The following is a 15,703-nucleotide window of genomic DNA, read 5'->3' on the forward strand; positions in this document are numbered from 1 at the left end:
TTAGCCGGATGTGTCCACTCCGCTGTCCCTGCGCCATGACGTTTGCTATTGTCCAATACCTTGCATCTACAACACCCATGCTGTCACCTGTCAGTCTTGATGATGTTTGGAGAAGTGGCTAATAATAGCTACAGGGAGGATGACTCTGGAAACTCAGCCCTGAGCAGCACAGTGGCCTACTTCCATCTGTGCTCTCCTCATACCATTTAAAGGTCAATAGAGACCACGTAGGCATCATCTCCATTCATATGCAAAGCATACCCCAGTGTTCATATCAGAGTCAAGGGGGTTTCATTCAAACATTGGGGAGTCTATTGTGGGCCAGATACCTTCAAACCAAGGATTTTTAAAGCTTCAGATTGTATGGTATTCTTTGCCTTGTAGGAGAAATGAAATCTAAAAGGTCCACAAAATCTGAAAGGACACTTAGGACTAGAATATCTTTCTTTGGAGGATTTAGAATTAGTTCTCTTTCAATGATTGGCCAGAGCAGGTAATGACAACTGAGCCCTCGTCACTGTAGCTACTGGTCTGCTCCATCAAAGGCACCACATGTGAGTCAAAGGGCAGAATGATCAGGGAGGCAAAATTAGTAGTTCCTCACAGCTACTCTTTCATGCCAGACTTTGTTCATTAGGCTCATTCCCCTCACTGTTGAACATTCAGTTCCCTGCCTCTACCAGCATACCCCTCCCAGCCTGAGGGGAGCATGTTGAGGCCCACTATGTTGCAGAGAATGAATGGAGAACGAGACACACACAAGAGCTTTCAGCCTAGGCAGAGTTGGACAGGGCGAACGGCGTGAGTGCAGTGGGTGGACGGCCGGGCTGGGGATGGGAAAACTCCTGGGGGAAGTGGCCCGAATCCTGAAAATCAAGAGGATTCAGCCGGGGGTGGGGAAAGGGTGGTTAGAGAGTATGTGTCTCAGGACCTGAGTTTTCTTCTGACCTGGAAATGAGAACTTGACGCTTTCCAGAAGAGGGTCATTGTTGGTTGGATTGGAGTGATCAGAGAGAAAGGAGATGTGTCATGAGAAGAGAAAGCCTCGTGGGCCTCAGTTAAAGAATGAGGACTTGATCCTAAGGGTCTTCAGCAAGGTTTGAGAGTCACATTGTTTCTCACTCTGGGTTTTTGAGCCTCCCCTCCCTTCAGTGTCCGTCGTGCAATGATAGCTTGTGCACGAAGCATCTTGGAAGCCTGGCCCAGGCCCTTCCTCCTAATCGATTACAGGGGCAAGTTCCAACATTCAGAGCTGTACACAAGTTTGTTTTTGTAGGAGTGACAAAGCAGAATTTTCTGGGTCTGATAACCTGAGATAAATACTTACAGGATGAATCAAGCACGAAGTCTTTATAACACTCTACAAGAATTTTTGTTCCAGCAGAAAAATGCTTATGAGTATCAAGAAAAACAAGATGGTACATAAATATGCACATAGAAAGCTCTATATCCCTGGGAAAAATAGGACTGGGAAGAAATAAACCTTATATTTCATGTTCCTGGAATTTATTGTACGTGGGCATTGCTTTTGTTCATACTTTTATCAACCTCTGATGACATTTTATTGAGTGTACATGACTTTTAGAATCAGGACCCATGTTAAGGATTTCTTATCCTACCCCCAGAACACACAGACACTTGCTCTTAAGAACAGGAAGGTATTTCATACATTCCTGAAACTCCAAAAGTCATTACTGGCCTTTACCTGAGTGGTCTTTTGAGTCACACAAAATTTAAAGAGGTAGGGAATGGAAAAAACAAAACAAAAAACAACAGGTAAAGTTATCAGTTAATACTAGCCGGTGCTTATTATATACCATTCTAAAGCCTGTAAATTCACTTTTTCACATTGGCTCCTGCCGCATTGAACAGTGTTTTCAAAGAGTGCTGGAATGCAAACAATATGGAACTTTGCCACCCTTTCAAAAAGTTTAGTCCAAAATAACTTCATTCATGTGGTAGAAAAGGAGTTAAAGGCAGGATATAGACTCATGGTTGTAGAAGTGTATGTATGTGTGTATGTGTGCATGCTTTAAATATGACTTTTCTTTAAAAAAAAAAAAAAAGACTTCTTCCAGACTTTTAGGTTCACCGCTGGCAGCTTTTAGAAAAGAGCTTTCTTGGTTCGCAATTCTGAAGTCTTCCCCATCAGAGTGTCCTGCCACCAGGGGACAGAAGCCAGGGCATGTTCCGGACCCAGTCCATCCTCCACTTGCTTCCTGACATTTACATCTGCGTCTGTGAGACGGGAGTCACCGTGGAATAGCTATTTTCCAGGCTCTTTTTCTTGTCATCATCATCAAACTGAGCCTCGATCTCCGCTGGATTGATGTAAGTATAGAAACGGGCCATGATGGCAAATATCACGCAGACAACCAGAAGCAAGGCCGCAAACAGAATGTACTCAGCCCACTTTAAAGGAATTGGAGTTGGAGCAAGAAAAAAAACAACAGAGACGATACGGGTTATGGTAAGGTACGCATCGGGAGCACATTTTCTTGCTATGTCTAGGTAAGAGGTGCTTTGTGATTAAATCGTTATGGACAATTGGCAGCTGTTACCATAGATACAGAATGGCCCGCTTTGCTTGACTGCCCAGGTATAAAGATAACATTTTTTTAGCAGCAGCTGGAGTGCAAAAATCAAGAGTTTGGGGAGATGAGAGAAAATTTCTGAAAAACCCACGTTAAGAGACATAGCTGGCCCCTAGAAGGATGGGGGCCCAGAGAACACCACACAGTACCCTTGAGGGAAAAATAATGTGCTGAATTGTTCTAAGTTAAGACCCCCACGTTATCTTTCGGCAGTATCTTGAGGTTATGAGCACACAGCATTAGCGTATGCTCTGATGGGACCAGAGAGAGAAGTAAAGAAACAGACAGGGTAAGGGACGACCCCCTTATGAGGTACAGATGCCGAAGTGTGGAAGGGAACGGTTTCAGTATCAGAAAAGCCCTCGTTTTATGTTAGCTGGAAAAATTACAATCACCTTTAGAATGGCTCCACCTTTAGATATTATGAAGCTTTCTGGAAAATATGTCTGGCTTGGGGCCATTAAGCTGCATTCACAGAAGCTAGGAAAGATCTTTCCTTTGGCAGTAAACCACACTAGGATGTAGGTATGTTAACCCAACCTAGTTATTTTGGTTGTCACTTTCCAACTGTGCAACACCGAGGGTAAATATGGAGAATCAGCACACGTTTGGCCAAAAGACTGTTTGCTCATCACCCTCTCTGGCTGGTTTTATCCAATCATTACCCAATCATTAGAGTCATCATGACGACCAGTGACACATAAGACAGGCTCGTATGATCTCTTTGTCCACTCTGTACCTGTTCGCTGAACTGGCCTGCTCCTGCTACAATAAGCACAATGATGTTGCCGACAGCCACTGTCAACAGCCATCCCGCCTGAAGCACCGACTTCATGTTGGAGGGGGCCTGAGGAAACAAAACAAAGTGAATCCCGATCTAAGCTGCAACCACAGAGCTGGAGAACACAACTTACTGATTCTTTAATTAGGCAGTTCACCCTAAAAATGCACACTGAGGAGGCACCTGGGTGGCTCAGTCAGTTGAGTGTCCAGCTCTTGGTTTCAGCTCAGGTCATGATCCCACGGTTCGTGGGATCGAGTCCCATGTGGGGCCCTGCGTGGACAGCACAGAGCCTACTTGGGATTCCGTTTCCCTTTCCCTTTGCCCCTTCCCCCTCTAAAAAGTAAATAAATATTTTTAAAAATGCACATTGGGGTGCCTGGGGAGCTCATTCGGTCAGGCATCCAACTTTGGCTCAGGTCATGATCTTGTAGTCCTGTGAATCTGGGCCCCATGTCGGGCTCTGTACTGACAGCTCAGAGCCGGGAGCCTGCTTCAGATTCTGTATCTCCCTCTCTCTCTCTGCCCCTCCCCTGCTCACACTCTGTCTTTCTCTCTCATAAATAAACATTAAAAAATAAATAAATAAAAGCTAGGCCTTAATCAGTGTGTCTACTGGTAGCTATGAAGAGATCGCAACTGAGCCTTAATGATCACAAAGACACGGACTTGGAAATGAACGCCAGTAGGAACAGCTGACATCTTAGTTGTTTCAGAGTATAGAATTCGCTGCCTATCATGACCCTGGTCACGGTCATTAATACAGTTCTTCCCACGTAGGACTCTAAATCTCTAGTATATGATATGGGAATTCAGCATCATATGATATACACCCCCAAGAAGCTAAACAGAGTCATAATACTATTCGACAACTTGGTCATCTCAAAAGCCTTGTTTGGTGGAATTTACCATAATGCTTTCTCGCATTTTCTGAACTATGAACGGAGAGCTTATGTAAATTAAGTCCCAGCAGCATTTTTTGAAGGCAGGAGCCTGGGGGAGGGGTGGTAGAAACAGTGACCAAGAGACCTGAGAATATGAGAACTCCAATCCCGTGACAGAGAAAACCACTTCACCGCAGGTGATCAGGAAATACTGTGGGATCTGCAGAGCCATGTTAACTGTGTTGGGTGCAATATCTTCAAACATGTGCAATTCAGCACAGCCGTCACTCTAAACCAGTAAGGCAAAAAGTGAGAAGAAATTAAAATGGAGATTGCTTCTAAAATAAAAATTGCTCAAACAGGCAAATGGAGTCTGGACTTCTAGGATCACGTCAGATGATTTGTCAAGGAAGTACACATTTTAAACGTAAATATGCAACAGTGCATTTTATGCTCGTGATGAAACGGCCTTGGTGAGATTTGAAAATCTGTTCACCGGTGTTTTTCTCTTAAATCAGAGAGCACATTGGAAGTCGGGTTTCTTTAAAATGTTGCCATCTCTTCGGACTAAAAGTTCGTAAGTCCATGTAAATAGATTATGAAGCAGCAGCAAATACTAGCCAGCATGAACTTTTAGAGTTAATCGGTCTGTTTATTTTTATTCTAAAAATGACAGTGAACTTAAGTCAATGCTAAGTTAAAGGATCAGTGGAGAACTGAATGAATTCTAAGCCCATTTAAAATACAGACACTAATATTACCCCAGTTAAATCATTAGCATGACCTAAGTGTTTGCGTACGAGTTCTGATAACAACAGAATGAGTTACTGACCTTCCTTCTGATTACATAGGTATAGGCACTACCGAATTCCAGGTTGGATGATTGAAAATCATTCTTACACTGTGGTGGAGTCTGTTGTGTTGGGCTTAGCGTAAAGCTTTTTCTATAAAGAGAAAGAGTAACATAGGTAAACATTCCTGGTTTTAATAGCTTCGATGTATTGTTTAAAGAAGAAGACTCGAAACCCTTGAACTTTAGAGCACAGTGACCGGTACTTACACGCCCAAAGGAAAAAACTGATATTCGCTGGCATTGTGACTGGTGACGTTCACATACACTTTTCCATCCATTGTGATGTTGAAGCTGTCATCGAAACTATTTATAAATCTGAAACAGAAAACCATCTGTCTTGTGACTGGACTATGGGATACGTGGCTTAGGTCATAGTTTGTGCACCTGAACTTGGGCTATGCTCTCTTTTGGAAGGAGTTTAAGATGTTTACAGATTTCTAGACTATAAAGGCAGAAAGAAGCGACCCTAGGTTGGTCCTTGTTCACCTGCTCATGAAAACACACCCCAAAGAATTTACCACAATTCTCTCCCCACAGCTATTCTAAGTACTTTGTAACTAGGTACCATTTCTTTTCTTAAGTTTATTTATTTATTTTGGGGAGGGGGAATGACATGAGTGGGGGAGGGGCAGAGAGAGAGGGAGAGAGAGCATCCCAAGCAGCCCCAACTTGGGGCTTGATGTTACAACTGTGAGATTATGACCTGAGCTGAAATCAAGAGTCGGACGCTTAATGGACTGAGTCTCCCGGGTGCCCCACTAGGAACTATTTTAATGGTATGTTAGGCTGTTAGTAGGGATTGAAATAGGTGCCGAGCGCCCCCTTCAAGAAGGTAGTGTGTCTTTGTGTTCCTTGCTCAGAAGCTTTAGAGCTAAAGCAGTGAAGCCCATGTAAATAGTCCATGAAGAAGCATCAAATACTGGTCAGCGTGAAAAGCAGAAGTTGCCTGGTACCCTAACAGACAGTCTCCATCGGGGGCTTCTTTTTGGGGGGTGGGGATGGAAGGCCATTTCCTGTCCTTTACCTCTTAGAGCCTGAGCAGGGACAGGCTCCAAGGAGTGGAGAGGAAGAAGTGGGCCAGTTCAGCAACAACCAGAGACAGTTTTGGGGGAGCTCCCTTCAGGTCTGCAGGTCCTCGAGTGATGGTGACTGGCACCCCACTAGAAAACAGATAGGAGGGCAGCACCCACAGGACTTGCTGCTAGGTTCCAAGGCTTCCGGGTTCTGCAAAGTCCCCTATGCCTAAGCTACACATGGAGCCAGTTGAGTTGTTTGCCTTCAAAGGACCATATAGATGGTGACAGTGTAGCCAGATGATTAGATCCCATCCTTAAATGTTCCGGGCTGCAGAAGACGCTGATGCTCTTGTCCTACACAGGAGAGGAGGGTGCTGGCCCAAATAAGACCAGCTGATTTTTCCTACCAGATAGGTGAGTGAAAGCTTTCAGCAGGTTATCCAATTTAAAGAATGGGAAGTAATGAGATTGTATACCTAAGTACTGTAGAGAACAATTTAACCTGTACATTCCTAAAACATATGGCCGAATTTCATCAGCTTTGTGGCAACAAGTAATGTCGGTCAAATTCTAGGTACTGGGAGAACATTTCTCTGAATTAAGCTCAGGTGCTGAAGTCCCTGGGCATTGGATTTGATGTAGTTTGACAGGTGCTTAACATAGAACACAGAATGTGACACCGGTCAGCAGGACCCTAGGTCCTAGGTAGACCCCTAGGAGTGAAATGGCTGGGTCATATGGTCACTCTCTGTTTAACATTTTGAGGAACAGTTTTTCAAAGTGTCTGCATCATGTTGTCATTTTACATTTCCACCAGCACTGCTGAAGGATTCCGACTTGTCCACATCCTCACCAACACTTGTGATTGCCTTTTTTGTTGCTTTTGTTTTTGTTTTTGGCTAGAGCCTAGTGAGTGTGAAATGGTATCTCTGTGGTTTTGATTTGCATTGCCCTCATAATTAATGATGCTGAGCATCTCCTCCTCTGTTTTTAGGCTGTTTGTATATTTTCCTTGGAGAAACTTCTCTCTAAAAATGTCCCATTTAGGGCAGGGGAGAGGGGAAATGGGTAATGGGCACTGAGGAGGGTGCTTGTTGGGATGAACACTGGGTGTTCTATGGAAGCGACGAATCACTGGGATCTATGCCCCCAAACAAGAGCACACTGTATACATTGTGTGTTAGCTAACTTGACAATAAATTATATATTAAAAAAAAGAGTCCCATTTAAAAATTGGGTTATTTGTGTTTTTACTCTTGTGTTATACATTCAGAATCTCTCATCAAATATATGAATTGCAAATATTTTCTCTCACTCTATGGGTGTTTTACTTTCTTGATGATTTCATTGGTAGTAAAAAAGCTTTCCATATGATGAAGCCCAAGTTACTATTTTTTTCTTTTGTTGCTTGTCCTTCTGACTTCATATCCAGGAAACCACTGTCTAACCCAAGGTCACAAAGATTTACTTCCAATTTTTGTACCACCAGTAAATAAAAATACTTGTAAAATATTGGGGTTTTTACTTTGCTCATTCTTTTAATGCATTTTAAAATTAGTTATTAATTTGGTATAATAATTTATGTATATACTTAATAACAGATACCATATTCATACATTTTGGGTATATGTTCAAAATATTTTTATTGGATGTGATAAAAGTTTTGAAGCCTACCTCTCTAGGGAAACTTTGCACATGGGGACAAAAATACATGTATGAATGTGAATTATGGCTGTTTGGAAAAATGGCAGTAACCTAAATTTCCTTGAAGAAGAGAATGGGTAAATAAATTATGCGGTGGAATTTTATATAGTGGTTTAAGTGAGTGGAGATAAGGGATATATATAGCCATATGGTTAAATATTAAAATACTATTTTATAATATTACAGAACATAAGCAGGAAAATAACATATTAAGTTGAAAAAGGCTCAAAAAAATTATTTGTAAATATGTACATATATAGCAATATGTAATGCTAAAAAATTCATGAGAAAGATCCATATCAAATTCTCAACCAACTTTTGACCAAAGCATCATTACTTCATGTAAAGGACTCTTTGAACGTAGTCCAGATATGTCTTGCAACTAATTTACCGATACCACATAATTAAAAGGATTCCATTTTAATTATGTATTCTTTCTGTGTATTCTTTCTTTAATTCATGCATTACTCAGAAATCTGACCTCCCGAAATTCTTGGAGTTGTCCTATTTATCAGTTTCTGACATTAGTTTTTCAGAACTTCCCTTTTTAATGGGTTGTCTCCCAGACAATGCTGAAATAGCAAATCCTTTGATCCACTAAGGATTTAATGTTGCCAGTGAAAAGAAAACAAGTTCCTGGCTTCTCTTTTTACCACACTGGGTGGGTTGGTGGGGTAAAATGTTGCTGGTTTTATGTATCTCCATAAAGACAATTTAAAGAAAGGGAAAAAGAATGAAGCTTTAACATAGCACCAGAATGAGAAAGGACACCATGATTTAAACTGTTCAAAGTTTCCAAAGTTAGGAGACATTTTTGAAGAAATGAAAATGATGATTCTGAGGCACAAAGGAAATACCAGAGGCACTTCCAGCTCAGACGAAATATGAAGATCAGGAAAGGGCCAAGTGACCATCATCAGAAGATTTCCTTCCGGGTCTGCTAGGACAGTTGTGTGTATGTGCATGCGTGAGGGATGGAGGAACGATCTAGAAGACACAAAAGAAGATGTCATGGACTTAACTATGTCTCCTGGCCCCCTCTCTCCAATTCACATGTTGAGGTCCTAACCCTCAATACCTCAGAATGTGACCGTATTTGGAGGCTGGGTCTTTCAAGAGGTAAAATGAGGTCATTAGGGTGGGCCTTAATCCAAGATCACTGGTGTCCTTATAAGAAGAGGCGATTAGGATACAGACCCACAGAAGAAAGACCATATGAAGACACAGAGAGAAGATGGCCATCTCTAAGCCAAGGGGAGAGGCCTCAGAGAAAACCAGCCCTGCCAATGCTTTGATATCGGACTTCCAGCCTCCAGAACTATGAGGAAATAATTTTCTGTTGTTTAAGCCTTCCAGCCTGTGGTACTTTGTTATGGCAGCCTTAGCAAACTCATACAGAAGAGAACAAAGAAAGAGAGGAAGAGCCAAAAATCGAAAGGGCCTAGGGCTGGCTACTACCCACATGCAGTTATACTGCAGGGAAACCTGAGCACACCAAGGAGAAAGAAGATACGGCTTGGTGAAACGAAATTAAATCAACTACAGAGAGTGGCAGACGCTGTCTGTCTGTCTATCTGTCTATCTATCGTGAGTACAATTAGGTGCTAGATGCCAACAGAGATAAGATTCTAGAGTTCTGGGAAGACAATGGCGGCTAACCTGTGACCAAGTGTGAGAACAGAAGAGCACTCCCAGGCAAGCAGGGACTCGCAATTTACCTCACAGCTTTTCTTGGTCAGATATTTGAGCACGGTCTTAGCAAAACAAGAAAGGTGTCCAAGAAAGATGATATGGAGTTCAAGAAAGAAAGGCGCTAACCTGGGCAAACAGACAATTCTAGGAGGACAGCGGCATCTCAGGACTACAGAGCAAATGCCCTAGTTAGATTAAAGAGCGTGCTCGAGAGTTGGTTCTCAAAGAGGAAAGTGAATTCCCTTGATCCAATCCCTGGAGATAAAGATTTATCCTTTTGTCAACAAGAGGCCAAGTGAGTTACAGGAAAAAACAAAGGTTGTGCAAGAAAACCTTAGTTTAAAATTAAAGCAGTCAGGGGCACCTGGGTGTCTCAGTCAGTTGAGTGTCTGACTTCAGCTCCGGTCATGATCTCACAGTTTGTGAGTTCGAGCCCCACATCAGGCTCTCTGCTGTCAGCACAGAGCCCGCTTCGGATCCTCTGTCCCCCTCCCTCTCTGCCCCTTCCCTGCTGGCACGCTCTCTCTCTCACTCTCTCTCTCAAAAATAAACATTAAAAAAAAAGAATTAAAATTAAAACAATCAAGATGTAGTACCACCGAACAATTCAAGGTATATAACAGAATATTCCAATTAATCTTGACATTCAGAACGTTTCCATTTGAGGATATATTTTCTTTCTTTCTTTTTTTTTTTTTAACGTTTATTCATTTTAGAGACAGAGAGAGACAGAGCATGAATGGGGGAAGGTCAGAGAGAGAGGAAGACACAGAATCTGAAACAGGCTCCAGGCTCTGAGCTGTCAGCACAGAGCCCGATGCAGGGCTCGAACTCACGGACCATGAGATCATGACCTAAGCCGAAGTCAGATGCTTAACCGACTGAGCCACCCAGGCGCCCCCAGTTCTGTGAATTTTAACACATGTCTAGATTCATATAAATACCACTACAACCAGAATACAGACCAGTTCCCCAAATCTCCCTCGTGCTGCCCATAGCCAAACCTCTCCTCCACTCCCAACCACTGATCTGTTCCCACATCCTTATAATTGTTTTGACCATTGCCAGAATGCCATGTGAATGGAATTATACAGTACGCATCTAACTTTTTTGAGATCGGCTTCTTTCATGGCATGATGCATTTGACATTCATTTATATTATTGTATATGTCAATAGTTTGTTCCTTTTTTGAGTAATATTCTTTTATGTGGATGTACTATAGTCTATTGTCTGTTTATCCATTACCCACTGAAGGTCATTTGGGTGACTTCCAGTCTTTGGTGATTATGATTAGAGGTTCTATGAACATTCGTGTATAAGTTTTTATGTGAACGTAAGTTTGCATATATTTTTAATTAAAAATTTTTTTAATTTAAATTTTTTTTAATTTGAGAGAGAGAAAGAGCACAAGAGCACAAGCAGAAGAGGGGCAGAGGGAGGGGGAGAGAGAGAGAAAGAGAGAAAGAGAAAAAGAGAGAGAGAGAGAGAGAGGGAGAGAGAATCTTAAGCAGGCACCATGCTCTGCTCAGAGCCTGATGCAGGGCTCAATCCTATGACCCTGGGATCATGACCTGAACCAAAATCAAGAGTCAGATGCTCAACTGACTGAGCCACCCTGGTGCCCCAAGTTTGCATTTCTTTAGGATAAATATCTGAGAATGGATGGCTGGGTTGTATGGTAAGTATGCATTTGACTTTATAAGAAACTGCCTCACTGTTTTTCAACAAAGCATGGTTACTCTGTCTCCTCACCAGCATTTGGTATTATCAGTTAAAAAAAAATTATTAGAGCCGTCTAATAGGTATGTCATGCAACTCACTGTGGTTTTAATTTTTTTAATGGCCAATGATGTTGAACATCTTTTCACATGTTTATTTGCAATGGATATATCTTCTCTGTTGTAATGTCAAAATCTTTTGCTGTTTTTTAACTGGGTTATTTTCTTATTATTGAGTTTAGAGAGTACTTTATGTATTCTGGATACAAATACTTAGATATATGATTTGTAAATATTTTATGCCAGAATGTAGCTTACCTTTTCATTCTCTTAACAGTGAGATTTACAGAACAAAGGGTTTTAGTTTGGATGAACTCTAATTTACCTATGTCTATATATCTAAATGTATATATTAAAATGAAATATTATTCAGCCATTAAAAAGAAGGCACTCCTGCCATTGTGACAACATGGATGAACCTAGAAACATCATGCCAAGTGAAACAAGCCAGACAGAAAAAGACAAATACTGCATGGCATCACATATATATGGAAAAAAAAAAAAAAAAAAGTTGAACTCATAGAAGCAGAGAGTAGAATGAATGGTGGTTGCCAGGGACTGGGGGTGGGAAACAGGGACACGTTGGGTTAAAGAGCACAAACTTAGTTCCAAGAGGAATAAGTTTCGAGGTTCTAATGTACAAATGGGGACTATCATTTGTAACACCATATTGTATACTTCAAGTGCACTAAGTGATTAGATCTTAAGCATTCTTACCACACACGCAGAAGGTAACTGAGGTGATTGTGTTAATTTGATTGTAGTAAATGCTTCACAATGTATACATATATTGAATCATCATGTTGAATACTTTAAATATATACAATTTTATTTGTCATTTTATACCTCAATAAAAGTGGAAAAAGTCATAGAAAAATACTGCTATGATTTTGATAGGAATTGCACTAAACCGAGGGGCCAGTTTGGGGAGAATTGACATTGTCACTATATTAAGTCTTCTTTTCTTTTAACTTTTATTTCTTAAATTTATTTTTATCATTTTATTTTTTTAAAAGCCTTTTAAAGTTTACTTATTTTTGTGAGACTGCGAGCGGGGGGAGGGACAGAGAGAGAGGGAGACACAGAATCCAAAGCAGGCTCCAGGCTCTGAGCTGTCAGCACAGAGCCCAACACGGGGCTCAAACTAACCAACTGAACTGCAAAGATCATGATCTGGGCTGAAGTTGGACACTCAATCAACTGAGTCAACCAGGCCCCCCTTTTTTCTAACTTAAAAAAATTATTTCATTCATTCATTCATTCATTTATATTTTAGAGAGAGGGCTTGTGTGCACACGTGCACAAGCGGGGAGGGGCAGAGGGAAAGGGAAAGAGAATCTCAAGCAGGCTGCATGCTCAGCACAACGCCCAATGCGGGGCTCAATACCACAACCCTGAGATCATGACCTGACCCAAAATCAACAATTGGTCACTCAATTGACAGAGCCACCTTGGTACCCCTATATTAAGTCTTCTAATCCATGAATCCAGCATATCTCTCCATTTATTTCACTCACTCTTAGTTTCTTTCATAAGCCTTTTGTAGTTTTAGTTCTCAAATCTTGTATATGGCAATAGTCAAAAAAATGATAAAGATGTGGGAACAGATCAGTGGTTGCCTTGGGCTAGGAGTGGAGGAGAGGTTTGGCTATCGGCAGCACAAGGGAGATTTGGGGAACTGGTCTGCATTCTGGTTGTAATGAATGGTGTTTATATGAATCTAGACCTGTGTTAAAATTCATAGAACTGTACACCATGTTTTATTAGATTTGCAACTAGTATTTTATCTTTTTTTGGAGCTATTGCATAGTTTTAGAGTTTCAGTTTCCAATCATTCATTACTGGTATATAGAAATGTGATGCTTTGTTGTGTTGCCCTCGTATTTTGTGCCATTTCTACACTTGTTCCTAAACTCACTTACTGATTCTATGAGTTTTTTGGTAGTCTTTGGGACATTCTGTGCAGATACTTATGTCATCTGTGAGTAGGAATAGTTTATTTCTTCCTTTTCAATCAAGATGCTTCTTTTTCTAGTCTCATTGCACTGGTGTCTAGAAGGATACTGAATAGGAGTGGAGAGCGCGGATGATCTTACGGGAAGAGCATTCAGACTTTCACCATTAAGTGTAACGATAGCTTCGGTTTTTTAGATGTCCTTTTTCAGAGTAAGGAAGTTCTCTTCAACTACTAGTTTGTTGAAGTTTTTTTTTTTAAATCATGAATGGACACTGAAGTTTATTAAATGCTTTTTCTGCATCCATTGATATGATGATATGGGTTTTTTTCTTTAGTTTATTCAGATGACAGTTTATCTTGATTGATTTTTTTTTTTTTGAATATTGAACCAGCCTTACATTCTTTGGATAAATTCCCATACTCTCCTTGTTACAGCTGGACTTTATTATGGGAATCATCACTTCCATAAGAAGCTGATAAAACTCAAGTTTTAAAGAAATATACATACCTGATGCCATTTTCTCCTTTTTCTGGCTTCTGGTTAAGGCCATCTTTTACCTGAAAAAGAAAGCATTTTCAAATCTTATCCACTTGAATAAGTTCAGATTACCATTTCAGCCTTTGAGAAGGAGAATTATGTTGACATATATCCTAAGAGCCAAGGGCATAATGATTATATGTGCAGGGCTCCAACCTTTGGCCTTGGTTTTCTTTAAGGTTAACATGAGCCTCCACAATTTTTGATGCTTGCTTTCTGGAGGTTCCACAGAACCCTACTGTCCAGGAATCTGGAATGAGTCACTCAAGAACTCCCTAATAAAACACATGACTAAGAAGTCTTAATTCCATATTGCAGTTTTATAGAAGGTCACCTAAATTTACCTTATAGAATACCCACAACTCCTTCACTTGGTTCAACTATACCTTCATAGTTTCTTTATATGTGGATTGGCTTATAAGCACTTGTATTTTGTCATGAAATATTTTGTGTATATTTTTATTGCTTTTACCTAATATATTTACTACATTTTTAAGGGACTGCTTTAATTTTCCAATTACTCAGTCAGTGTGAATTTTATAACCAATACAATTAAAGATATATTTAAAATTTTATCTCAAAAAGTTGCTAAGAATGCATATATGTATTCTGTGTGACTTGTATACACTCGCCCCCCCCCACTATATCATGCCCCAAAGTTCTTTTTGAACATTTTAATTAATATTAATCCCTCCCATCTATCACTCAAACTTTTATTGGAAGTCAAATGACTTGTACCCTTGAAGAAGGAAGACTTGAAGATGATCTTATATAATTATAATTATACTACATGGGGTAAAAGAAAGTCACACCATTCACAGGCTGTTTCCAACATCACAAATAGTAAAGAATCAGCTGTAGGGTCTAACTACTTACCACGCGGTAGTTATTGGGGGCCCACACTAGCAGGGTATGGCGATGGCCCTGCTCAAACTTATGGGTTACTGGAGTGATGGGTAATCCAGTAGAAGAGATGTTTATACTTGTCAGTTTGTCTACATCAAACGTCATAAATTCATTTGTCTATAACGGGAGAAAAGGAGTCAAAGTTAATACCATAGCATCTTATTCTGCACTGTCACGCAGAATAACTGCACACTGCCATGGCATATCATTTGACATCCCCAGTTGACGTTCATACACATCAAAAAAATGCCTTGAGGGGCGGGGCAGGGGGTGCTTGGCTGGTTCTGTCAGTAGAGCATGTGACTCTTAATCTCAGGGTGGTGAGTTCAAGCTCCACATTGGGCACAGAAGCTACTAAGAAAGAAAGAAAGAAAGAAAGAAAGAAAGAAAGAGAAAGAAAGAAAGGAAAAAGAGAGAAAGAAAGAAAGAAAGAAAGAAAGAAAGAAAGAAAGAAAGAAAGAAAGAAAAAGAAAAAAGAGAGAGAGAAAGAAAGAAAGAGAGGGAGGGAGGAAGGAAGAAAGAAAAGCCTTGCAGAAGCTGGCATTGGTTTGTCTCAGCCTCCCACCCACTCTTTTGAACTCTGTCATGAACTTCTTTAGTGTTACACAAGAATTATACTTTTTGTACAGCATTTTACTATTATTTCATTTTATGAAAATAAATGTTCTGGAAATCATTTCCACCACTGGTCAAAGAGTAGTTTTAGAGGAAAAGCCGTAACCCTGGTGACAATCAGTACTGGGCTGCTCTGAGCACTCAGAAGTCAAATTTTCTTTTTTCTTCGAGATTGTCAGTTTCATAAGCTATAAGGGAGCGGTTCTTAACCGTGGCTGAACAGGAGTGAGACCAGTTAAATCAAAATCTATGAGGTATCAGAATTTTCAAAGCTCTCTAGGTGATTCCAGTACGGACCCAAGGATGAGAACCTCTAATTGAGACCAGTGACCATCCAGATTAGGGTTTTCCAACCTTGGCACTATTGACGTTTGGGGCCAGATA

At 40.7% G+C, this 15,703-nt stretch overlaps 1 protein-coding gene across 1 annotated transcript in view; it reads right to left on the minus strand.

Annotated features, from left to right (window-relative positions):
- Window positions 1-1,335: 1,335 nt before the first annotated feature.
- SLC15A1 (solute carrier family 15 member 1) overlaps window positions 1,336-15,703 on the minus strand; it is a 56,680-nt gene continuing 42,312 nt past the window's right edge. Inside the window, exons 17-23 of the mRNA XM_027065128.2 lie at window positions 14,675-14,821; window positions 13,769-13,818; window positions 5,320-5,427; window positions 5,092-5,203; window positions 4,405-4,548; window positions 3,334-3,441; window positions 1,336-2,412 (exon numbers count right to left, since the gene is read on the minus strand). Coding sequence (XP_026920929.1) covers window positions 2,227-2,412; window positions 3,334-3,441; window positions 4,405-4,548; window positions 5,092-5,203; window positions 5,320-5,427; window positions 13,769-13,818; window positions 14,675-14,821 — 855 coding nt within the window. The 3' untranslated portion in view covers window positions 1,336-2,226. The remainder of the gene's footprint in view (window positions 2,413-3,333; window positions 3,442-4,404; window positions 4,549-5,091; window positions 5,204-5,319; window positions 5,428-13,768; window positions 13,819-14,674; window positions 14,822-15,703) is intronic.

This window comes from Acinonyx jubatus, chromosome A1, assembly GCF_027475565.1.
Source record: "Acinonyx jubatus isolate Ajub_Pintada_27869175 chromosome A1, VMU_Ajub_asm_v1.0, whole genome shotgun sequence".
NCBI classification, from domain to species: Eukaryota; Metazoa; Chordata; class Mammalia; order Carnivora; family Felidae; genus Acinonyx; species Acinonyx jubatus.